The sequence below is a fragment of the Lissotriton helveticus genome, chromosome 3_2 (genome assembly GCF_964261635.1).
Source record: "Lissotriton helveticus chromosome 3_2, aLisHel1.1, whole genome shotgun sequence".
In the NCBI taxonomy this organism is placed as follows: Eukaryota; Metazoa; Chordata; class Amphibia; order Caudata; family Salamandridae; genus Lissotriton; species Lissotriton helveticus.
In genome coordinates this window covers 460,726,768-460,752,581 of record NC_136062.1, presented here as the reverse complement: position 1 = coordinate 460,752,581, position 25,814 = coordinate 460,726,768, and the positions used below count along the sequence as shown (strand labels likewise).

Below are 25,814 nucleotides of genomic sequence, written 5' to 3'. Positions count from 1 at the left end.
ACTGATGGTCAGTTCACTGCTTGCTACTGATCTATTCAGACGCTCTTTATCTGGAATAAATCTCCATTCTACAATTCATATTTGATTCATTGTTTTATGAAGTAGTACACCTCACTCACCACTACAGAGCATCTATAACACAATGCAATCATAAGGCTAGACACTCAAATTTTGATCTGGTAGCCTGGCTGCTGGATCCTAGGAAGCTGCCATAGTGTTGAACCCTCCTCCCCGCTAACCTGCCTGTAAGGAATATAATACAGAGATTTTATTGTGCATTCTGTAAACATAGATTAACCAGTCATATTTCAGCTGACAATGCAACTTTATTTGGGATTTTCTGTCTGACACTCACATAATACTGTGACAGCAGAATAAACATTTCAGGCCAGGTGCCCACATCACATGCAAGGTTATCACAGCTCTACAGAAGATGAATAGCACAACAACACACATTATCAAAACACTAGAGTCCTTATTTCCCATTGCAGAGGCTCCATTGAAGGCGCTGAAACTTTGCTGAGTGTGTGCCATGTTTAATGCAACTGCACGGCAAAGATATCTGTTCTTCAAAAACAAACTCCCAAAGCAAACGCTTCTTTTTGCAAAACAAATCACTTTGGGATGTTGAGGTAATTTCCTTGGTTTCATGACTGGGGCCTACAGGCTTTCCAGGAAATCCTTAACAACAAAGAAGTAGTTCAAAATGATCACCCTAAATAGAGTGGACGGTTTGAGACACTTCCATTGGGGGAGCCAGGATACACTCTGCCAATGGAAACATCGTAGTATTGCGGCTCTATATTGATCCTGGAAACTTAAGTTTGGGAGATGGAATAACCACCAATTTTTTGGGAACAGTATCCCTTCTACCAAACTATAAATGAGGGTCTGTATTCATCACACCAACGTTATGTAAAGTGTCAGACAATATAATATAGAATGAAGTAGGAGCCTCTTCTCTTGAGATGGGGACTTTGGCAGTTCCTTTTGTCGCCGAGTCAATGTGTCACATCTCTTCTTTGGGTTACACTGAAATAAAAGATTGGGAGAGAAATGTCAGTTGTGAAGTTGGTTAGGGGTATTGTTAGAAGGTGGTTCTGATCCATCTGGGCCCCCTGGATTTTTCACATTTTGAGCACCAATTGTTGAGCTTTTACTGTGGGAGAGCCTCATCAGTTGGGACTCACCCACAGTGAACTCATGATGAAAGACACTGCATGTGGATTTTACTGGTGTCCCCCTTGCTTGAATAGGCCACTGCGCTGCAACTAGAGTGAGGGGCACCGGGCTGGTTACATGCAGAATGTGGACCTGCATGTGCACACGTGTAGGGGCTGCACAGGGGAGATTTCAGGTGTGCGCACCCCAAGAGCAGGTACAGATAGAATGGTGTGGCAGGGATTATGCAGAACTGGGTGGTGACATGAAATAGGCTTTATACAGTGGGAAGAAACATGCCAGGGAACGTCAGTGTGTTTTACTGTTTTCACTTCATCATTCTCCTATGGGGATATGGAGCCCATGTGCTAGTTTCACTTTCCTAGGGCCTACCAATGTCAGACACGCACTAAAGCCCAATGTAACTGATGTGAGAAGAAGTATTCTGCAGAGTCCAAAGTCATATTTGTACTGCTTTTGGGTAATCCAGAAATATCATATTTCTCTGAGTCAGTCCATAACCAGGGCCTGGCTGGGGGCTGACCCCAGCAGGCTGGATTAATGACCTTCCCCTCCAAGAGCAAAGGCCTCCTCTCCACAGAAGAGAAGATGGGTGGAGCTACAGGCTCATCCATCTGCCGCTGTCACTGGAAGAATGCAGCCTCTCCCAACACGAAGAAGAGGAGTCCCCCCTAAGTCTCATGGGGACTTGAAAAGAATAACCCCTCAAGGGCTCAGACAGCATTTTAACACCTCCTGGGCTGGAACGTTTGTTCTACAGCTGGGGGTGTATTGAGAAGTGCACCAAGGGATGAAGGACTTAGCTGGGGATGTCTGGAGAAGGGAAACCCCTGGAGGTGAAGAGGTGTAATTGCACCCGTAGTGCATTTACTAATGGTATTTCTTTTAGAGGGACTGAAGGTCACATGTGTAATGTAAAGTACCCGTGTACGGTGATGTCATAAGCAAAGTAGGGTTATGTTGCCAGACAGTCCTGCTAGGGTGTCTGGCTGTATATGCTTAATCCTGTGATTTCATCTGTGATTCATTTAGGGGCTGTAACTGCAATGCATTCTAATGAGCCACAAATGTGCCGAGTACTGTCTTTCTAAAGTGATGCTTAAACATGTATTCTTGCTGCTTTGCTTAAATAAAGAACCCAGACTGTTAGCCCTTAAGATGCATAGGTGTATACTTCATGGCCAGTAGAAAATGCTCAGTCAGGTTTGTGTGTCACCAGGGCAGGTGTGCGTGTTTTATATGCTTGTTGAGGAAATGGGGTGGGTCGCCACTGGGATGATGCCAGTGCGCAGGGCCCTCGCTCAGATTATGTTCAACTAACTGCATTTGGGGGCAAGATGATGTGCATACATGGGAGTGGTGGTACTAGACCCCACCCCCCTGCAGGAGGGGTGGAGATGTTATGCAATTTCATAAAGTAATTCCAACAGCTTATGTATGTATGAAAATTGGTTGCATAATATTGAGTAGTGCGTGTGTTTCATAAATGTACTCTTACTTTTATAAAGCAAAGTACAAACTGGACAATCAATTATTGAGTATTATTGCTGCTCACCTGTAATGGCAGTTACTAGCCCACACCACCTTCCTTGAGTAAGCCTCAGACTGCTCTGCAACGCTGCCCTCTGACAGTCAGGTGCTATAATTGGGTGTTTGGTTCCCAGTGAAGGACAAATGTAGTCATGTTATTTGTGCAGGCCTGACAGACACTGCCTCATTTTCCAACAGGTATACTTTACCCGAGAGGGTGCATAGCTGTTGTCAGAGAGCTAGCCATGTATATATGTCACAGGTTATATCTATTTGATATAGAACATTGTTTTCCCCCAATCAGTTCAGATTTAGGCAATAGTTAAGTCATTAGTCTTACAAAGATTGCAGGATGTCCTAAGGTATTTGACTGATTTCTGCTCAGTGGATCTATCTGAAAGCCACAGCTCACATATGAGAGTGTTGTATGTATGAAACCGTGGTCTTGACTCATTCCAGCCTGAAGAAGAAGTCATTTCCACCCCTTGAGTAAAGCTGGTGTTTACAGACCCCACCAGTTTCTTCTCCTTGCCACAGCATCATTGATACGTGAACCTGCTTCTTTGCAGCCATGATGTTTCTTGTTCTTTCCTTGAACTTTGCATTCTTTGACCAAATGTTAAGTTAAAAAGTCTCACAAGGTTCTGCTGCTCTAGGCTATTTGCAGTTTGACCAGAGTATGTCAACAAGAGCTGGAGTTTGTAAGATGCTGATTCCTTGGACACTCAGGCCCAGAATGAAGATATAGGAAGCACCTAAATACCAGCCGCAACAAAGACCACACCAAATGTGCTAGCTTAATATGTGAGGTGCAGCGATATAAAGCAATTAAGTGTGTCATGTGACTGATGATGAGTTCTTAGATTCTAGACTCAGTGTGACTGCCACCTTAATTTTAGACTTGGAGCTAAAACTCTTGATTTTTAGATTCCCAGCAACAGCCCTCAAATTTCTACATGTGGAACTGTAATCCACTTATTTTTAAACCTTGTTCAACATCCTCAATTCTAGACTTGGTGGTATAACTTTTTTAATTCTTGACTCAGTGCCATTGCCGTCAAAATTCTAGTCACAAGGCTACAAACGTCTTAATACTAGACTTAACGTAATACACCTCTTTTTGATTTCATGCTATAACCCTCTTAAAGCTATGATCTTTAGTCATTTATTGTGTAGGAGACTTATACTCATGACAGGTGAAGTAATTCTTTAGAGAAGGAAGTGGCAGATGCAGACCACTCAGTTCATCCATCTATGGAGAGCCAAAGAAAATAAATAAAATTGATCAGCTCAAGGCATTAATGAATGGACAAGGTGTGGCAGAAGTAAAGCAACACTAAGGGGTTGATTCCGACGTGGTCGAAAACGGCTCCAACTGTCGGTCGGAGCCGTCCCGACTGCATCGGAATGTCCTGTTCGGATTCCTTTCCGACCGACCCATTTTGATGGGGTCGGTCGGAAAGAAATCCGAATCAGATTTCCAAATGGTTTCCGACGGGCCCGTAGAGCCCAGATGTCAATCGGAAATCCTCCATCAATCCCTCTGGCGGCTCTTACTGGCCGAGGGATTTTGATGGAAGATTCCCACAGCATTTCTGTGCCGGCTTTTCCGACGCAGAAAGGCAGTGGCAATCCTACTTTGGGGGCCGTGAGCAAGGCCCACATTGGTGCAGGGCCTCCGTATGGCAGCCTAGGGGGCACCTATAGTGCCTCCCTATTGATCCCTGCACCCGGTGGCAGGCACCTTGAAGTGCCTGCTATCAACTGCACATCTGCTCTTTACAAAGAGAGCATGCATGCAGTTCGGAATGCATGCTCCCATTGTAAAGAATAGGATTGTGACCGAACTGGGTTCAGTCGCATCTGACTTGCTGGGCTGGAACCGACGACAGGAGGTCGTTCGGTTTCAGTTCCCAAACAGTGTTGTACAGACTCCGGTATGTCTGACATCGTATTCGGGTCCTACATGTTGATCGATTGCTGCTGTTGGCTGCACTGTAAGAGCTGGATCGGTGGCATGTTGCATGAGGAGATACCAATGCTCCAAAAAGCGTAAGAAAATATTATCCAACATTCTCGCTCAAAAAACCGTACTAACTTAATTCTAAAACCTTTGTACACTCTATCTACACTGGAGCTGCTTCCTTATATTTCATGTTATGTTATGTTATATTGATTTGTATAGCACACTAATCACCCGAGAGGGTATACAAGTGCTTCCTGATATTTCAAGCGCTCAGCATCGGAAATTAAAAACCTCAGGGTTTTGGGCCTTTATCATTTTGGAAATTGGTTTGTGAATCACAATATCCACAGCTGAATCCATGTGGTTCCTAAGAAGGAAGTAGCATCAAAGAGGCATGATGATAACAAGATGGAAGGATATATATCAATCCTGTGCAACCACAACTGTAGATAAAACTATCAAATAGATGCCGTCACAGCAAAGAAGAGGTTTCCATTCACAAAGTAGAAGCTGACCATAACAGGCTGCTTGCACTTTGTGAATGAGACATGCTAGTATTGGGGTAAGGAGAGGGAGAGCCGACAGTGGTTCAGAAGACTGCTTCATGCGTCTCCGGATGCCAATTTGTATTATGCCACCAATTTTTTTTTTAAAACATAACAGGTCCTGGGTTTTAAGTGATAGAGGACCCCATGTCTGGTGAGCCTCACAGGTTTCAGTTCTTGCATTGGCGGGCATTTTGTGGGGTCACAAGTGGATTCCTATGTTAATAATAACATTATTGGAACAGAGATTCTTAGACTTCTACTGAATATAACACATGATTGTACTGCACTGCCTATTGTTTGTACGAGCAGGTTTCTGCAACCAATTTTATGCCTGTGCAAACCAATGCTCTGCTTGTCCTGTTTCAAATTTGTATGGTTGTGTTTTGCAGTCAGACTCACATATTTGTCTGGTTTATCATTTGTTACATTAGGATTTTGTGTTTTGGTTAGGTTTCTGTGTTTGGTGTCTTGCGTATTGCAACCAATGGTCAGCTTCTCCTATTTCATATGTGTCTGTTTGGGATTTTGCAAACATCGCTCTGCTTGTCCACAATGCATGTCGTCTTAATACAGAACCTGACAACTGTGTGCCTCAAGTGTTAAGCCTGGTGTGTAAGGATTAGTTACTTACCTGTAATCCTAGTTCTCTTCCAGGGGTATCCTCATCAAAGTCATAAGCATTAGAATATTCCCGCCCATGTGCGGGACCCCGGAAACACTATATTATATGTGCCCCACATATATATATATACTCATATATATATATATATAAATACATATATATATATACAACATGCAATAGCAGCCAATAGAAACAGAGCTGAAATATGCTGTGTAGAATTTCCACCATACATGTAATAATAATAAGCATTAGAAACATGAGAAACAACAAAAAAGTTTGTTTAGAAATTGTTTTAATGCTCAGAAAGCAGTAGAAATTCTTATAACTCACTGGAAGCATAGAAAGCTCCCAGGCTGCATTGCAAACACACAGTCTAAAAAGACTGAAAAGCTAACCTGTAGCTGCATAGCAATAAACTGACACCGTGCCTTTAAGGCACTCATGACCCCAAGTATCCCATCATGCCTCAGGGGTGACAGTTAGGTCAGTTGTTCTTTTCGGAGACTGAAAATAAACCCAATAACAAATAGGTTAACAATATCTCCTTATTAAAGAATGTCCTTTGCCCGGGGAGGCGGGAGGGTTGCTTATGACTTTGATGAGGATACCCCTGGAAGAGAACTAGGATTACAGGTAAGTAACTAATCCTTCTCTTCCAGGGGATCCTCATCAATAGTCATAAGCATTAGAATAGAATAGCGAGCCTCACTTCATCTCCCTGCGGGCAAAGGAGTAACAATACAGTAATAAACCATATGAAGCCTAGTAACCACTAAGCTTGTACAGGCCGTAGGCTACCCAAATAGATTCCTCAAAGAGGCTTGCCCTACTTGAGTATCGGCCCTGGAATCAGACTCGAGACAGTAATGTCTCGTAAAGGTATGAACTGATTTCCAAGTCGCAGCCTTGCATATCTCCGACATTGGAATGTCGTGCAAGAAGGCTACTGTAGCGGCCTTCCCTCTAGTGGAATGCGCTTTGGGTGACTGCAACAAAGGCTTGCCTGCAAGCTGATAAGCCAATTTAATGCAAGAGACAATCCATCTCGCGATGGACCTCTTGGCCGCTGGAAAACCTGTTTGCATTGAACATAGTTCACAAACAGTTGATCCGTTTTCCTAATCCCTTTGGTCATTTCCAAATAGAACTTGAGCACTCTTTTAAGATCTAAGGAGTGAAGTGACCGCTCAGCTGGGGTCGCAGGATTTGGAAAAAATGACGGGAGGGAAAAGGACTGATTTATATGAAAATCAGAGATGACTTTAGGTAAGAAAGATGGATGAGCCCTTAGGACTACCCTATTGTGATGAAAAATAGTGTATGGTTCTTTTGCACAGAGAGCTTGAATCTCGCTGACTCTGCGAGCAGAGGTAATCGCCACCAAAAAGGCCGCCTTCCAAGAGAGATGTTGCAAAGAGGCCTTGTGGATGGGCTCAAAAGGTGGTGACATTAACCTGGATAGCACCAGGTTTAATTCCCATGGAGGAGAAGGATTTCGCACAGGGGGATACACTTTCTTCAACCCCTGGAGGAAGTCCTTAACCACTGGAACCTGAAAGAAAGACACCTGATCTGGTGATTTTCTGTATGCTACTATGGCTGACAAATGCACCCTAATAGAAGCGTATTTTAAACCAGCGGTAGCTAGGGAAAGGAGGTATGGCAATATGACGTCCTCCTGTCCTGAAGTCGGATCAAGGTGATGATCCCTACACCATAGGAAAAACCTCTTCCACTTGAATGCATAGGACGCTCTCGTGGAAGGTCTCTTAGCCTCCTTTAAAATGTTCATGCACTCAGGAGGCAAGTTCAAATGTCCATATTGCAGGACCTCAGGAGCCATGCTGTTAGGTTCAATGATGGGAGGTTGGGATGCATTATCCTCCCGTTCATCTTGCTCAACAGGTCCGGCCTGCAAGGGAGTCGTCTGTGTGGACACACAGACAGATGTAGAAGGTCCGGGTACCACCACTGCCGCGGCCAATCCGGAGCTATCAGGATCATTTCCATGTTCGACCTGCAGAGCTTGGAAACTACTCTCGGAATCAGAGCCAGGGGAGGAAACGCGTAAGCGAATGACCCTGACCAATCCATCAGCAGAGCATTCCCCTGAGTCCCTGGTCGGTGGAACCTGGACGCGAAGGCGTGGCATTTGGAGTTTTCGTCGTCTGCAAACAAATCTACGGTTGGACAACCCCAGCAACGAAAAAGCTCTTCCACTACTTCGTCGTTTAGCACCCAGTCTGGCTGATCTTCGAAGTGCCTGCTGAGTGTGTCTGCTTTTACGTTCAACTAGCCTGGAAGGTGCACCGCCACTACCGTGAGGCCTCGAGAGAGGAGCCAATGCCAGATTGCCTGAGCCTCTCGAGACAGAGGGCGAGACCTCGTGCCTCCTTGTTTGTTCAGATAGAACATGGTGGTCGTGTTGTCCGTCTGAACTAGGACTGAGTTGGACTCTATCGCTGGTAAAAAAAGCTTTGAGAGCCAGGAATACCGCTCTGAGTTTCAGCATATTGATGTGGTATGTCTGCTCCTGCGCAGACCACAGGCCTTGAATCTGAAGCGGACCCATATGCGCTCCTCAACCTTGCAGAGAGGCATCCGTCACTATCAACTGGGTTGGAAGAGGCTGGTGAAACCGAACCCCCACCAGCAGATTCTTTCTCCGTGTCCACCATTTGATGGCATCTTTTGTCGCTTGGGAGAAATTGATGCGATCCTCCCAAAGATATGTCGCCTGGTCCCATTGATCCTCCAGAGCCTGCTGTAGAGGACACATTCTCAGCCTGGTGTTTGGGATGAGAAAGATGCAGGACGCCATGGAACCTAGCAGGGATGCTACTTGGGCTGTTGGAAGCCGAGATTTCAGCAGGATTCCACATTTCTGGCTCATGGAAAAAAGTCTCTCCTCCGAAGGAAACGCTTTTCCCACTTTTGTGTCCAGAACAGAGCCTAGGTAGTGGATTGATTGAGTAGGCCGCTGGACTGACTTCTCCAGGTTCACATGGAGGCCGAGCCTGTGCAACTGGAGTAGACACAGATGTAGCTCGTGTTTTACCTGACCTGGAGATGGACCTTTCATGAGCCAGTCGTCCAGGTACGGGTAGACGAAGAGCCCCTTCTTGTAAAGAAAAGCCGCCACCACTGCCATGCATTTGGTGAAGACTCACGGTGCGGACTTGAGACCGAAGGGTAGCACTGTGTACTGATAGTGTTTGTTCCCTATGACAAACCTTAAGTACTTGCGATGTTGTAGAGCAATAGGGATGTGAAAGTACGCATCTTGTAGGTCCACCGAACACATCCAATCTCCGACTTGAAGATGTGGGCATATTTGGTGAAGTGCCAACATGCGAAACTTTTCTCTGACGATGACCTTGTTGAGAAGTCGTAGATCGAGTATTGGTCTGAACTTGTCCTCCTGATCTTTTTTGGGGACAAGAAAGTACCTGGAATAAACTCCCTTTCCTCTTTGAGCGAGAGGAACCCCCTCTATCGCTCTTTTTTGTAGTAGGACTTTTACCTCTCTTTGGAGCAAGCTTAGTTGATGAGGGTAAGCGCTCTTTGGAGGAATGCTCTTTGGAGGGGCATGGAAACGTAGCCTGTATCTATTGCGCAGTATATTCAGCACCCACTGATCCTTGGTGATGCTGACCCACTCTGCCAGGTGTTGTGAAGCACTTCCTCCCACTGGAGTGGGCAACGGCGCCAGAGGAAGCCACTGATCAGGCTTTTCCTCCTCTTGTGGTGTTAGAGGATTGCTGATGACCTCCTCTACCTCTGCCCGGTTTACCTCGAAACTGGGCTTTCTCTTGGGTTTTACTTTGGGACCATTGAGGGGTTTGAACCCTCTGTTGAGCCCCTCTCCCCCTGTTGGGCTTGAAACGGCGCTTGAACTCTTTCTTCTTTTCCAAGCCCACCGCTTTCACTGTGTCCAGTTCCGTCTTCATTCGGGTCATTTCTTCGTCAGCATGCTCCCCGAAGAGAGCGGAACCCGAAAAGGGGAGATTAAGGATGCGATGTTGAGCATCCGGCTTCAGGCCTTTCAGGCGCAACCATGCCGATCTCCTGGCACAAACCCCATGAGAATAGGAGTGCGCCGCAAGGACAGCACCATCCGCAGCCGTGCTTATCATCTGATTCGCCACCAGACATCCTTCAGTCACGGTCTCTTCAAAATCCTGCTGGTCTTCTTTTGGCAGCTTGGCTTTGAACCTTTCCATAGAGTCCCATAAGGCTCTGTCGTATCGACCCAGAAGTGCAGCCGCACTAGAAACCTTAAGAGTCGACGCAGCTGAGTTGCAAACTTTGCGGCCCCAGGAGTCTTGAGTCTTGCTGTCCTTGTCTGGTGGGACTGAAGAAGAACCGGCAACTGCGTGTGTCTTCCTCGCCGCCGCCACAATAACAGAGTCTGCTGGAGGGTCAGATCTTACAAAAACCGGGTCAGAAGAGGCCGGTTTTTATTTCTTCTGGATGCGGGCTGGCACAGCTCTGATAGCCGCCGGAGTTAGGAATACCTCCTTGACAGGATCCATAATCCCCGGGACTAATGGTAGTAGAGGACCGGTGATCGCCTTTTTGTGTAAAGTTTCAAAAATGACTGTCGTTGTAACCTGAGGGACAGACATTTCAATGCTCAGCTTCTGGGCTCCTCTTTGCAAGACATCCAGATACGTGCCAATGTCATCCACTGGGGAGGATCGGGACGTAGGACTGTCCGTCAAAGTAGGGGAGTAGTCCCTCTTGGAAGACCTGGTAGAAGAGGTAGATGAAGTAGACGGAGTTCGTCGACGTCTACGGTGGACACTGTGCCTCCTCTCTTTTGATCGTTTCGAACGCTCTTCTCGTCTAGGAGAGCGAGACCTGACCCGCTCCTCTGGTTCTTTTCTGGGAGATCGGGGCCTTCTGGGAGATCCGGTAGGTGCTCTCACAGGAGATTTGCGCCTGGGAGGGCTATGCTTGTCCATCTCCTCCACCAGATCCTGAAGAGGAGACCTGTGCTGCGAGCTGGCATAGTCTTGCATACGCTTTGCAGCCCCAGAATCTCTCCAATGGTCCAAAGACCTGTACCATCTAGGTGACAGTCTGACTTTATCCGCCCAAGGGTCCGTCCGACGCTCAGGTGATTTGCGTACCGGACTTCTGGACTTCGAAGATGCAGTTGAGGAGCCAGAGGACCTTGAGGTGGAATGACGGGAAGCTGACTCCGTTACCATCACCACATCTGAACATCTCGACGTCGAGCGATCTTCCCTCGTGGTCGAATGCTTTCGGGGAGTCGGCGGATCAAACAATCTTGTTTTTGAATGTCTTTGCGAGGATGTGTGGTCTCTCGACGTCGAGCGGCGATGAGCAGCCGCCGACGGAGTTCCATGTCTCGACGTCGAACGGCGAGTACCGGCCGTCGACGGAGTCCTCTCTCTCGACGTCAAACGACGATGCCCAGTCGTCGACGGAAGTCTCGACGTCGAACGACGATGTCCTGTCGTCGACGAAGCACCCTGCCTCGACGTCGAGTGACGATGTCCAATCGTCGACGGAGGTCTTTCTCTCGACGTCGAACGGTGATGATCAGCCGTCGACGGAGTTTTCTGCCTCGACGTCGAATGTCTGTGCGACGACGGTGGAGGGGTATTGGACACCCTCGACGCCGAGAGCTGACGAGACACCGACGGAGACTGCCTCCTCGACGCCGATCGACTCTTCCCTGTCGACGGCGGAGGGGTCTTGGTCCTCGACGCCGAACGTCGCTTCTTCGACGACGGCGGAGGAGTCACACTTCTCGATGCCAGTCGACGTCTGATTGACAACGGCGGAGGGGTGACCTCCCTCGACGCCAGTCGTCGCCTGGTTGACGACGGCGGAGGGGTCTTGGAACTCGACACCGACTGTCGCCCGGTTGACGGCGGCGGAGTTCCCTTCCTCGACGTCGGACGTCGCCCGGTTGACGCCGGCGGAGGGGATTTCGACGATGGAACTGGATCCTTCGACGACGTCGACGTACCTGGTCTTCTCTTCGACGGCGAGCCCGCCGTCGACGGCAGTTTAGATGATGAATGATCCACCGGTTGTTCTTTTCTCAGCGCCGAGCCCAACGCTGAGGGTGAGGGGTGTGAAGACTTCTTCCTGGACGATGAATGAGTCTTCTTGGAGCCCTTCCTCACCGGAGATCTTCCTCTTGATGACCTATGAGCTAGGCCATAAATGCGAATCCTCTCCCTGTCTTTTAAAGTTCTTCCTGACAGGTGTTCACAATGAGGACAGGTGCCTGGATCATGTTCCTCAGGCAGACACAGGATACAGTCGTCGTGGTTGTCTGACTTGGCCTTCTTGTTGCCACAAGAAGGGCATTTGTCAAAGAGTGAAGGCATTTTCAGGAGAAAATGCTCACCAAATTGACTGAAAAAGACAGTATCTTACTTGACTAGATGTTAAATGTCGAGTAAGAACAAAACATTGTCAAAAGTGAAGAGTTTTTATGTCAAAAAACGGGAAAATTAGTGGAGCTGTGTAACCAGGGTCCTTCTCTGAAGGAGCCGGAAAGAACAACTGACCTAACTGTCACCCCTGAGGCATGATGGGATACTGGAGGTCATGAGTGCCTTAAAGGCACGGTGTCAGTTTATTGCTATGCAGCTACAGGTTAGCTTTTCAGTCTTTTTAGACTGTGTGTTTGCAATGCAGCCTGGGAGCTTTCTATGCTTCCAGTGAGTTATAAGAATTTCTACTGCTTTCTGAGCATTAAAACAATTTATAAACAAACTTTTTTGTTGTTTCTCATGTTTCTAATGCTTATTATTATTACATGTATGGTGGAAATTCTACACAGCATATTTCAGCTCTGTTTCTATTGGCTGCTATTGCATGTTATATATATATATGTATTTATATATATATGAGTATATATATATATATGTGGGGCACATATAATATAGTGTTTCCGGGGTCCCGCACATGGGCGGGAATATTCTAATGCTTATGACTTTGATGAGGATACCCCTGGAAGAGAAGTTATACTACTTAAGTGTATTGCTAGATAGAGGAGGACAAATGAGCAAGGCAGCTTGTGGGGAACACGGACATGCATCCTGAGAGAAGAATGAAGGGGCACATGGTGCAGTATCTAAGAAGCCTGAAGGGTAAAGCTTTGATGCAAAATGTTGTCCTCTTTATCTTTGATGAAACCTGGCAGAGTTACATACCTAATGAGATATGTTAGGGAAGTGAGAGCTCTCCTGTAACTAAATGCAGAGAGATTTCTTTTGAATTGGAGTAGAGAGTGTCCAAAGCACCAGCGATTGCTAGAGGTGGAACTGAAACATTGCATCATAGTGTCTTAATATTTGCATTGCATCAAAATAGTAACATTCTTGTTGAAATTTCATTTTATTGGTTTGGGAATATTTAATTGCTACACTGTTGAGTCTTTACAACATTGCCTAGTGAGAGGAGCTTTTTCTTTACTTGTTTTTCGCACCACTAAACTCAAACTCTTCAAGATTCTTCATAGGGATTTGTAGCCCCAAGTATCTGTGGCCAAGTTCAGATAAGAGCATCTCAGTTGTAGGTAAACATTCCATCTGCAAAATGGCTATCTTTGTGACTATAAAGTGGCCTTTAACTTGTAGCCGAGATGTCATAAAGATCATCACAATGGATGGATCGGAACATGATAGTGAGGATGAGTTGAGGTTATGAGAGAAGGGATGCAAACAAGTGCCACATTCACTTCGTTGGCAGGTATGGATGGCTCTCACACTGTTGCACAATCACTTCATGGTTCTTCAAGCCTTAACGGGGAAGAAACGGAGAGTAGCCAGGGGTGTGCAACAGAGGCCAGGAAGGATATGATAGATCCTAGAAAATGGTTTATGGTTCTCATGGATGGTTCAACATGTCCCATTGCCTTGAGCCATTCTTTTTGAAGATTCTGGTCTATGCTTCTGTCATCAGAGCTCCAGTTCAAGGGAATTTTTGTGGGATGACTAAAAGGAGGACCCAGGTTGGTATGCAGTAGTCGTCCATTGTTTGCAAGTCTCATTGTCCTTTGTGCTAAGATGGTTTTTGTGAGAAGTGTAGCTCTCTGGATTTGATTTTAAACCCCATTGGAACATGATATAGTGACTTTACGTTGAGTTTCTTGTGTTCATGCCTTATTGTAAAAGCTGGTTTCGCTGTAGGATTTTGCACCAGTGATTCTTGTCACATTTTTTTTCAAACAACAATCATGTGGTCCTTTAATTTTGTGGATTACCAAGGTATGGCAAACTGTTTGGTAAAGTCACCCAACTAGTAAATCAAATTCATGGCTGGTACCTGAATAGCTTCTGTGGTAATTCTTGGTTAGCTTGGTGTGTTGTTGTTGTAGTTCTAAACCTTCCGGAAAACATTGCTACATGAAACTTATAATACAGTACCACAAAATGCAATACAACATAACAACTCAACTCAACCTAGCACGTGAAAACATTTAGCGCGAATCAACTTACCGAAGGTGTATGTAGCCTGGAAGCCTGTCCTCTCATCTGAACTGTCACTGTGGAACTGGAGCAGCAATGAGTTCCCTGTGGACACCACTGATGGGACTGGACCAGATCCACAATATAGACCAATCAGTGGGTCATTGTTTGTGGGACCATTATAGATGGCTAGGTAGTCTATGTGGCAGCGGGGGAAGCTGGGCTCCAAGTCAAAGTCAGTGAATGTCAAGGAAATCTATGATATGAGACACAGAAGAAAAGAGGAGCCTTTTTTAGGGGTAATGTGTCATCACATTCTTCTACCACTTGACGTGGTATCATAGGCTCTCCCAGTGTAATAGTAAAGAGTGTGTTGTGCTACTGACCTTATTCCCTGATGGGGCCGAGATGTAGTACCCACAGTCCAAATTGGCTGGATAGTTCTGAGGATAGTTTTCTGATGTGACAGTACCTGGTGAAGTGCTGTACACATGGGCACAAGCAACTAGAAAGCAAAGAGAGACACACTGTCAAACATCCAGAAACCTCTACGTGCCATCACCATCTATGTTTCAGAAGCACTGGTTTGTTCCAAATACTTTAGCAACATGCAGCGATGATTCACTAGTGCATGTTAGGAGTGTAATTTTTCCTTCAACCATTCATTCATTACCACAAAACCTATTTTTAAACAGGACTAAAGGCTACTCAGTGCTGTTTGGTGCCAGCAGTAGCAGGCCTTGGCTACGCAAAATAAGGGTTGCATGTCAGAATATCATTGATGAAACTACTGTTTGACAATTATATTGTGTCTTGAATATTGTTTCCAAAAATATAATCTGATAGAGTGTAGATTTTCTATTATGAACTCAATGTGCCAATATTTTAGTAATTCCATTAAGAATGAAATTTATGTTGGACAATATTCTGGGAGAGATATTCTGGTATCAGACCCATGATCAGTTGCATACACATAAAATTCCATTCTTGTAAATTCCGTCATGTCTCATAACGATAACTTATTCCTGGATTTGTACTTTGCTAGGTTATCATTTCACTTCTCTCCTTTAGTACTTTTGACCTCTGTCCTTACTGACTCTAGTTTTAGTACCCAGTGGCCCATTGTGGGTAGGTGTATGTGTTAGTCTATATCACATGTATCTGTTCATTCAACGGGAACATTTTATTCAGCTATTGAAAAGGCCAATGCTATGAAAATATCTTTTAAAGTTGTTGAAAAGGTATTCTATTGAGGTGTCATAAGCTAATGTGACATTCAAACAACCAATCACCTAGTGAATAAGAGATAAGAAACAGAAAGTCTCCTACTGTTCTGGTAGTAGGCGTTAAACCCGCTGGCAGAGATGGCTCCATTGGTAACAAACTGCAGCAGCATGACATTTGTTGAAGAGACCACTGGGGGCACACTTCCTCTCCCACAGGCTCTGTTCAGTAAGACCGGGGAGTCTTTGGTCATCCCATCATAAACCATGACATAATCAGACTCACAGTTTGGAGAGGACTCAATATCGAAGGCCTTAAATGTGAGCAAAATCTGGAAGAGAAAGCAGAGAAGTGGCTTGGCATCAGGACACTGCCCTGGAGTCTTCCATATCAAGGGAGGCTTTCAAATCAATGGTGCAATCTCCACTGTCTGACAGCTTAATGGTCGAACACGCATAACCAAAAAAGAACTTTCTGCAGACTTACCTTTGCAGCATTAGCTCGAATCAGATACGAACAGTCAGTATTGCTTGGGTACTGTGAAGGGTAATTGGTAGAGTTCAGAAATCCATAGCCCACCCTGGAGATTGTGCTGCACATATCTGAAAGGGAAATTAGGAAAAGGGACCTTTCATGAGCAGGTCTGTTCAGGCCTCTTTACTACTTCAAAAAGCAGTGAAACACTTGGAACTTTGAGTTTTTACCTTTTTTGATAGAGGCCATGACAACACTAACATCAATAACTAGGCAGCAGCAGGACCTACACACTGAAGTAACATAGAGAAAACTCTCTTAAAAGTCCTAAGGTGGGGGTTGCAGCACTTGCAGTAGTTACAGGAGATGGTGATGAGCTCACAAGGAGTGAGCTTTGCTGCAATCAAGTGGTAAGAGAGAATGCTGAAATCACAAGAAGGGAAAACAGATCAGCTGAGATCACAAGAAGGGCAAAGTGATCAAATCTTATGATAACAGAAAATACTGTAATAAAGTGGAAGGAGAAAATGTGCTGATCACATGAACGGAAAGAATTATTGGAAACAATCCAAGACATGTATGTTGGGGAAAACACAGATGGGGTGTTGGGATCACTTGGTGAGAAGGATCCTGTGATCACATGCAGGGGATGATATCACAGAAACCAGAAAGAATGGATGCTCAGACCACATGTCAACAAGGGTGTTAAGATCGAAAGAAGACCAGGAAGCAGGAATTACATGGAGGAGAGAATGATGGGATCTAATCGAAACGAGGATGCTGGAATCACATGGAGGATTTGGTCCTGGGATCACTGGAGAACAAGACTCTGAAATCACATGGAGCAGAGGCTAGCGGGATCTCATGGTGAACAGAATGTAAAAGGGTATACCGAGATCACTTAAGGAACAGGATCACCTGGAAAATTGAATCACATGGAGGAAAGGTTGTTGGCATCACATAGAGAATGGGAAACTCAAGTAACGTGGTGGAAAATAAGCTGGGATCACATGGAGAACCTCATGGTGAAAGCACATGGAGGAGAATATACTGAGAGGTGCGGTGGGTTCTTAGGTAACTACCGGCCTAAGCTGCTTGAAACACCGGCGGTGCTTCCTCAGACACAGGACAAACAGTGGGATGTCTCCTGCACTATTTGTGTCCACGCGCCCCCTACCCTCAGGCCACTTAAAGAACAATCTGCTGGGATCATTTGGAGGACAGGATGGTGCAATCACATAGAGGAGATTATGCACATCTAACATGGTGCACAAGTAGAAGAGGGTACTGAAATCACATGGGGAAAAGGATGCTGAAGTAACATGGAAAGGAGAGAGGAGAAGTTGCAGGAATCACTAGAGGAGATGATACTGGCACTGCTGGGAAGAGCGACTGCAAGGATGACACATTAAAGAGAGGAAACTTAGTTCATGAGGATGAGGGAATGTTAGGGTCAAGTGGAGTGTGGGATACTGAAATTAGATCATGGTATTACATGGAGTGAAGGATGCTGGGCTCACATGACATACATGAAGAACAGCAGAATGTTATCACACAGGAGAGAGCATAGGCAGAGAGAATTCCTTGATAAAGAGAGATCACATGAAGAAGAGGATGCTGGGATCATATGAGAGAAGGGGATCATGAGATCCTATGTGGAACAGACAGGACGTAGTTGGGAGGACTAGATGCAGGAATCACACAGAGCACATGGAGTAGAGGGTATTGGGAGCACTTCAAGAATGGAATGCTGGGATTGCACAATGGAGAGAATAAATAGAGGTATTTCACGGAGGAAATGGGATCCTATATATTTATATGTTGTAACCAACTATTATTAATATTTGCAGTGCACACAATAGTTTACTCATTACAATATAAGGATGAAAATGACAGTAGCACTTCTGTTCCCTCCAGGGTCTACACATTCTATACAAAGATGTTTAATGCAGCAGGAGATATTCGTTCAGCTTTTGATAATCAGTAAACAATATTGAGAACAAACACAACTGACAGGTCATAACAGACGTCAGTAGTCAAGATCCCTGACCATGCACCAAACAAACAGTACAGCTTTAGTCGTTGATAACAAGGGGCTCGAGACTATATAATGGAACAGCTTCCAGCTGCACTCACTGGCCAACTCTCAGCAAGATACACAGTGGATTGTAGTGCAAGGTGGCACACTAAGTCCTCCACCCTGTACTGTAACATCCCGCACCGTTAATTCCAAGGAGCGGACCTGACCTTCGATGTCCCTGACTGTGGATCGTAGTTTATTGAGGGTGCTTTCTGTCTGGGTGACTCGTCCTGACAGTTTCCTCTGGCCTTCATGGAGTAAGTCAACCTCAATCGCCACAGCATCCATTCTGGTATGCAAGTCCTGACGTGATTCTGCCACGGCGATCAGAATTTGATCAAACCCCTCTGGCACAGGATGATCATGACTTTTACGTCCCTGCAACTCCATAGAGATCGCCTCCAGGCATCCCAATGAGTGGGTTCTATGGGCTCCACGCTCCGCATATATTTCATTCTCACAAAGTGGGAGTTTGGTATAGGTATGGGTGATCCAGGCAAGAGTGTAGGGAAATGGACGCCAAGAGCACAATCCCACACCCAACGGGCACTATGGATCATCAGCGCATTCACAGAGGCAAACGTGTGACACAGACTCCAAGTGAAGGTGCCACCCAGTGTAGTTCACTCTCTCCAAGAATGTCCTGAGGGTGGGGGGCGCGTGGACACAAATAGTGCAGGAGACATCCCACTGTTTGTCCTGTGTCTGAGGAAGCACCGCCGGTGTTTCAAGCAGCTTAGGCCGGTAGTTACCTAAGAACCCACCGCACCTCTCATCGGGGAAGTGGACATCAGGTGAAGAGAGAGGCACAAGCAGTCCCTAGTCATTGCCAACTGGTGATGTGTTGCATCGTGGGAGCCATGCAAGTCAGGCGATAACAGTACAAGAACTGTTGTGCCCTGATAAGCTAGAGACTGTGGTGAGATGCTGGGGTGGCAGGGGGTGGTCCGCATAGGTAAGTAATCCTCCTCACCTATACTCTAGTGCTGTCATTCTGTGGTGGGGAGAGGGGAATGAGCATTCTAAGCCCCCCTGCCGCCCTACGGTGAAGCACACCACGCACCGCACACTCTTGTTATCAAACGCCTTGATGGGCTCAGTCCATTCATGTATCAGCCCTCAGTCGATGGGGCCGGCAAGATCAGTCCCGGGTGGGCAACCAAAACACTGTCCAGGAGGAACCCAATTAAGAAGAAAAGGGGGAGGCACGATGAGCAGTGGCTGCAGGAGGGAGAAAAGTCCCCAAGTTAAGGCTTTTTCTACCCAACGGGGCTCGGCCATTTGTACTATCCGCTGCCTCATGGGTGCCGAGCCGCAGGTCAACTAGGGGGCTCGATGGCTGCAGTCAGATTCATGGTGTGTGACATAAAGAGGATCGGGCCAGAAGGGTCCACCGACCTCACCAGGGGTAGGGGAAACGGTGGCAGCTGGCTCCCCCTCATCTCTGGCTTCTGCCTCCAGGCGTGTTCCACTCAATGCAGGCCTCACCAGCGGCACAAATCCTTGTTGCCTCAAATCCTCACCGGCTGCCTCTGAGCGAGGGAAGTGTTACATTCAATGCCAAACAATAGCAAAAAAGGCAGGGCCATGCAGGAAGGTCCCATCTCAGTGGCCACAATGCAGCAGAACCCCAACAGGTCACCACACCAGACCCCGGAGCCAGCACTCCTTGCAGTCCCCTACATGTCACAGGGCCAGACAGTGGGTTGCCGCGGTCTTCAGAGTTGACAGAATGATTTACCGGGGCACTCTGGAACACCGCACTTCACAGGTGCACTTAAAGTAGGCGCCAGATTGCAGATGGATGACATAGGATCATGGGTCAGGTTGTTGAGCTGTACTAAGCTGCATCCGCCATATGGCCGTGGTCAGCTATGCCACGGAAGTAGGATCAAATAAAGGAGAATTCTGGGATCACCTGAAGAAAGTGGTGTTAGATTGCACAGAGGAGTGGATGACAATATCAGATGAGAGAAGGGGATACCAAGGCTCCATGAGAGAAGAGGATGATGAGGTCACATGAAGGAGAGAATGCTGGGATCACATGAAGGGAGAGGATTCTATTATCACATGAGCAAGTCGATACTGGCATCACATAAAGGGAGATGCTATGATCACATTAATGAGATAATGCTTTGATCACATGAAGGGATCACATGAACAAGAGAATATGAGATCATATGAAGGGAGAGGATGCTACGACTGATCCTCGATGTACCACGACACGGCCACATCACCCCACCAGAGAAACCTGCACTGGCTCCCCATCAACAAGAGGATATCCATCAAGCTCCTCATTCACGCACACAAGGCACTCCATAAGACCGGCCCAGCCTACCTCAACAGACGGCTCTCCTTTTACACCCCCAACCGCCAGCTACGCTCTGCCGACCATTCACTCACTACCGTCCCATGCATCCGAAGAACAACCACCGGCGGGAGATCCTTCTCCCTCCTCGCCACCAAGACATGGAACACCCTCCCACTGAGCCTGCAACAGACCCAAGACCTGCTGACCTTCAGGAGGATACTAAAGACCTGTCTATTCGATCAGTAGAGGCCCCCACCTCCCCCCCAGCGCATTGAGACCCTCGCGGGTATGTAGTGCGCTTTACAAATGATTGATTATGATCACATTAATGAGAGAATTCTGGGATCACATGAAGGGAGAGGATGCTATGATCACATGAATGAGTCAATGCTGGGATCACATGAAGGGAGAGGATGCCATGATCTAATGAACGAGAGAATCCTGGGGACACATGAACGGAGAGGATGCTATGATCACATGAACGAGAGACTCCTGGGATCATATGAAGTTAGAGGATGCTATGATCACAAGAATGAGTCGATGCTGAGATCTCGTGAAGGAGCGGATGAAAGTAAAAGATTCTAGGATAAAGTGGAGATGGTGATACTATGTTCACCTTGAAGAGAATAATGTGGACAGACAGGTGAAGACGACATTGGGATCACATGAAATAGAGGAAGTTGAGAACACATAAAGGAAGATTCTGCAATCACATTGTAGGTAGTGATATTAGATCGCATGCAGGAGAGGATGATGAGATCAGATGAGAGGGTATAGAGAATTGTTTCGTAAAGTGTGATCACAAAGAGAAGAGTATACAGGAACCACATCAATTGAAAGATGCTGAGATATGATGGGAGTGCTGCATAGTAAATGAGAATGCTGGAATTTATTTAATCACTCAGGGATTAGTGGACACCATCTCGGAGAAGAAGGAATGGCCCTGGGATGCTAGAAGAGTAGGGGAATGTTGAACTAATCCCAAATATCCAAATTAATCATAGCAAACTGTTACTTACCACAGTTATATAGCCGGTTGATTTTAGCTAAATCCAGATTGGTGAGACCAACTGTCTGCCCAAGGGCTGCATTAGGATCTTTTATGGGGATGATTGTTGCCTGTCCTGTGGTGTTAGTAAATGCATACCTGGGAAAATAAAAACATATTCACTAATAGTAAATATTCATTTATTAGTCAATAAAAACCATAAACATTATTTAAAAATACAAATCTGGGCATATAACTAGAAAGAAATATAGAGCACAAACACCAATCATATACAATTAGTATGTTCAAGGACAATTTAGCTAAATCCAGTGTTGTCGTTTTGTACAAGATACTTAGTATATAAAGTACAACCATATAGATCTTTATTCCTATTTGGTCAGTAGCGAGAGTGCAGGCTGGATAGCTTTAGTCCTGTCTGGTGCCCCATAACATCCTGCACTAAAGGAAGAGCAACTGAGGCCTATACAATGTGCACAAATATGCCAAGAGAACAGTTTGGCTGGTTCTAGTGTTACCTGTGTGTGCAAAGAAGAGCATAAAGTGCAATCGTGCAGATCTTCATTCTTGTTTAGGCAGTGCCACTAATACAGAATTTGCTGGGGCTACACAATGAGCAAGAATGTGTAAAAGCAGAAAGTGCAAAAGTATTAGTGTTGAACTAGCAAAGGCCTATGCAATATGCAAATGTGCGCAAAACGTGCACAAAAGATGCTAATATTTAGCCAAGAGAACATTTATGGGAGTATGAAACTGGTACTCAACCTGACGGGATTGGAAACAAGGATTCATGGTGCCTCGCAACATGCCATGGTATAAATACATTCAAAAGTTCTTACAGGGACCTTCTTTACCATTTATCTTGACCCCTGCCAGTGTCCATGGATCTACCTTGGCAAGTGATTTGAAAATGTCCAAGAACTGTACTAGTCTAATGTTCAGCATTGCGTTCCTTGGATCCAATGACTCAATTTGGGCTGATCAACACGACCTGATACCTAACTTATTAAATTATTTTTTAACAAGCTTTTTCAATGTATGGCCAGAGCAGAACAGATACAGATGACATGCTTCAAGGTTCCGTCTGCCTGGTGACATAAGCAGCATTCATGGTCTCCTCTTTTGCCACCTTCCCTCCACTTTGGAAGAAAGTCTAAAGTTGGAATATCAACAAGTCATAATGTCAATAATCCCTGTTTAATCTTCAGGAGTTGGGTGGCCTCCAGGAGGGATGACTCTCTTTGAGCTTCGTAAAATTTCAGTAACAACCACCTGTATGACCTTTTGGTCACCTTGTCTTTAGCATTCATCCAACTTTGCAATTTAATGCATTTTTTCACTGCTCTTCTAAAAGCTTGACCAGATATGTTAAGGTTCCACAGGTCACCCACCTCGAGCATGTCAATGCTTTATTCATGGTATTTTTTTTTTATTCACTGATCCCCTTTTCAATCGGAACAGATTAGATTAGCCAGGGTTGTCCTCAGCGGCTGACCACAGTTTGTGGCAAAACGTAATAATCGTCGCAAGTATGGCGAATGTCTGCTTTTTCAGTGAGAACTCTAGCCTAACTTGAGTGGGCGATGCCAATCTGGGTGCTGGAAGACTTGTTTATAGGATCTTATCATGATTTTATCAAGGACACTGGCCTCAGCGCCTATCATTAATTCCGACCCATAGGAGGGGGTAGGTAACAGTTTAGCCTTCATTACTGCTACGAATGGCTTGAGATTATTGCCCCGAATGGTTCTTGCCAGCGTTGTAAAGGCATGATTAAGTGCCTGCGCTTTTCTTTTAATCCCCTCTCTTTGGGGTGCAAACATTGCTCTTGCATATTTATTGACTCCTAAATACACGTATGCGGGTGCTTCATCAATTGTGTTTCAGCTAAGGTGCCATTTGCATTGATTTTAAATGCGATGATTGAGTGAAATCACTTTCGTTTTTTTGCAATTCATTTCCAGGTCGTTGTCCTCTGCATATGATGCAAGGTGGTTCAAAAATCTCTGTGGGCCTAATCTGGCATTGCTAGGTAGTATCAGATCGAATGCATACAGAATATTTGATAGTTGCTGGCCACCAAGGCTCAGAGCATGGGATGTCTGGTCATCCTGGTCTATGGAGAAGTCTGCAATATATGAATGAAATAGTAGTGGTGCTAAAACCAACCTTATTTTAGATTGTTTGATGTTTTTTTCACTTCCCATTACAAGTGAGTGTCATCTCCGATCTTAATCTTAACCCACGTTTCTGAGTATAGGAGCCTTAATTCCTCACAAGAAGTTGGGCAGAATTTCCCATTGTTGGAGTTTAGCTCATAGCCTGCTGCACAGGACACAGTCAAACGCTGCCTTGAACCCCTTCCATGCTCATGACGAGCTCAGCTCGTCATGCAGTACACTGCTTGTGTGCTCATGACGAGCTGAGCTCGTCATGAACAATGGGATTCATCGATGATTAGCACAGAGGATGAATCTCTGTAGCATTGATGGTGTTAAATCAACAAAATACATGTGGAGGGGTGCTTGTGGCCTTGGCTCTACTGATGATCAGCCCCACTGCCACGAGATTTGGTAGAGTACTTTGGCTCCTGGTAAATCCAGTTTGGTTGAGTGGGAGTCTGCCAGTGTCTGATGCCCATGCCTCCAGATCGTGTGGTAGCAGTGTAGAAAAGATTTTAAGATCTGCGTTCAAGAGTGCAATGAAGCGATAATTGCTTGGTAAAGATGCAGCACCTCCCTTAAACATGGGGTGGATTACTGAGCCTTTCTAGCTTTTGGGGATGACTCCTTTTCCAGAATGAGGTTAAACATTGCTGCCAGGAAGATTGCCCACAACATATTCACTAGACCCTCAGCATCACATTTTTTAGAAACAGTATTCCGGCTGGTGCTCTGCTATAGTGTAAATGCAACAAACGATTGGACGGAATGCTGAATGATTCAAGCATTCTTCCCAGTCAAGAGATCTGGGTTAAATCCATTGTTCTTTCGTCCACTACTCTACCCCAGTTTGGACCAAGCCATATGCAAACCAGTCTTGACACTGTGCCTCATGGGAACAGTCCAGACCAAACTGCCAAGCCAGGTTCTCCCTGCACCAGAAACAAGCATCCTGGGACCTGTTTCAGGGTATGTCACCCTTCATCAGCTAGGCTAGCTTGAATCCAGTGGCCCAGTGAGCAAGGGACCCACGCCTGGGTCCAAACTGGAGTGGTGTGGTGAGCAAAAGAATGATGGATTAAACCCATATTCTTGTGACTGGGAGTGAATGTTTGCATTGTCCAGCCTTCCATAACTTGTTTCTTTTGCATATGTCACCCTAAGTGGGAAGGGTATGATCAGACGTGGGTTCCGTGCTTTCTAGACCAATGAATTCAAGCTAGCCTGGCTGATGAAGGGTGATGCCCTGCAACCGGTCCCAGGATGCTTGTTTCGGTCCAGGGAGGACCTGACTTGGCAATTCGGGCTGGACTGTTCCCACAAAGAACAGGGTCAAGACTGATTTGCATTTGGCTGGGTCCAAACTGGGGTGGTGTGCTGAGCAAAAGAAGATGTATTAAACCCAGATCCTTGTGACTGGGTGTGTATGTTTGCATTGCCCAGCATTCCGTCCATCAATAGTTTCTTGTGCATATTGTGCTCTGCTAAAGGCTTGAGTCTGATTTGTCATGACTTATTTAGAAAAATCAAAGATTTTATAATATTCCATTCTTTACCAACTCAACCACATCCAACCTCATATTTGTTCTCTGGCCCCACAGCCCTTCTTGTGTTAGACCATTTTGGGGCATATTATCAAGCACCTTATTGCTGCGTTATCAGCACTTTCCTAACCAATAACGCTGGCGATATTTGCATCGCCCTATTATCAAGGCAGGGTTAAGGCAATTAACGTGGCTCAAAGCCACGTTAATTGGCTTAACGCTGCCTTGGAAATAGGGCCCCTTTCACAATAAATGAATAGTTAAAGGGGGCGTGCAGTGGGTGTTGCGGTGGGCATTCTACTGCAACACCCATTCACTTCGACACTGCCATCTATTACCAAGCTTGGAGATAATAGGTGGCAGCGCCGAACTTAAGACCAGAAAAATCCTGGCCTTAAGGTAGTGAAAAGAGAAGAAATGATTCATTTCTCCTCGTTTTTGCTTTTTCCATGTGTGTTGCCTTATGCAGAACACATTGGAAAAGCAAAATGCCATGGTTTGTTTATGTACAGGAAGGTGTCACTTCCCGTACATAAACAAACCTCTTTTTAAAAATGCCAATTTGTAACTTACACGTGTGATGCATGTAGTAGCACACATGTATGTTACAAAATGGTATTTAAGGTTTGTTTATGTGCAGGAAGGAACTCCTTCCTGTATATAAACAAACCTTCCCTGCTAACAGACACCCTTGCAGTCTGATCCA

The 25,814-nt window shown here is 45.7% G+C and overlaps 1 protein-coding gene across 1 annotated transcript in view; it reads right to left on the bottom strand.

Annotated features, from left to right (window-relative positions):
- Positions 1 to 306: 306 nt before the first annotated feature.
- Positions 307 to 25,814, bottom strand: part of LOC144826358 (astacin-like metalloendopeptidase) — a 195,333-nt gene continuing 169,825 nt past the window's right edge. Inside the window, exons 8-13 of the mRNA XM_078684686.1 lie at positions 21,416 to 21,543; positions 16,018 to 16,133; positions 15,637 to 15,862; positions 14,694 to 14,812; positions 14,338 to 14,563; positions 307 to 1,032 (exon numbers count right to left, since the gene is read on the bottom strand). Of these exons, the coding sequence (XP_078540812.1) occupies positions 1,028 to 1,032; positions 14,338 to 14,563; positions 14,694 to 14,812; positions 15,637 to 15,862; positions 16,018 to 16,133; positions 21,416 to 21,543 (820 nt within the window). The 3' untranslated portion in view covers positions 307 to 1,027. The remainder of the gene's footprint in view (positions 1,033 to 14,337; positions 14,564 to 14,693; positions 14,813 to 15,636; positions 15,863 to 16,017; positions 16,134 to 21,415; positions 21,544 to 25,814) is intronic.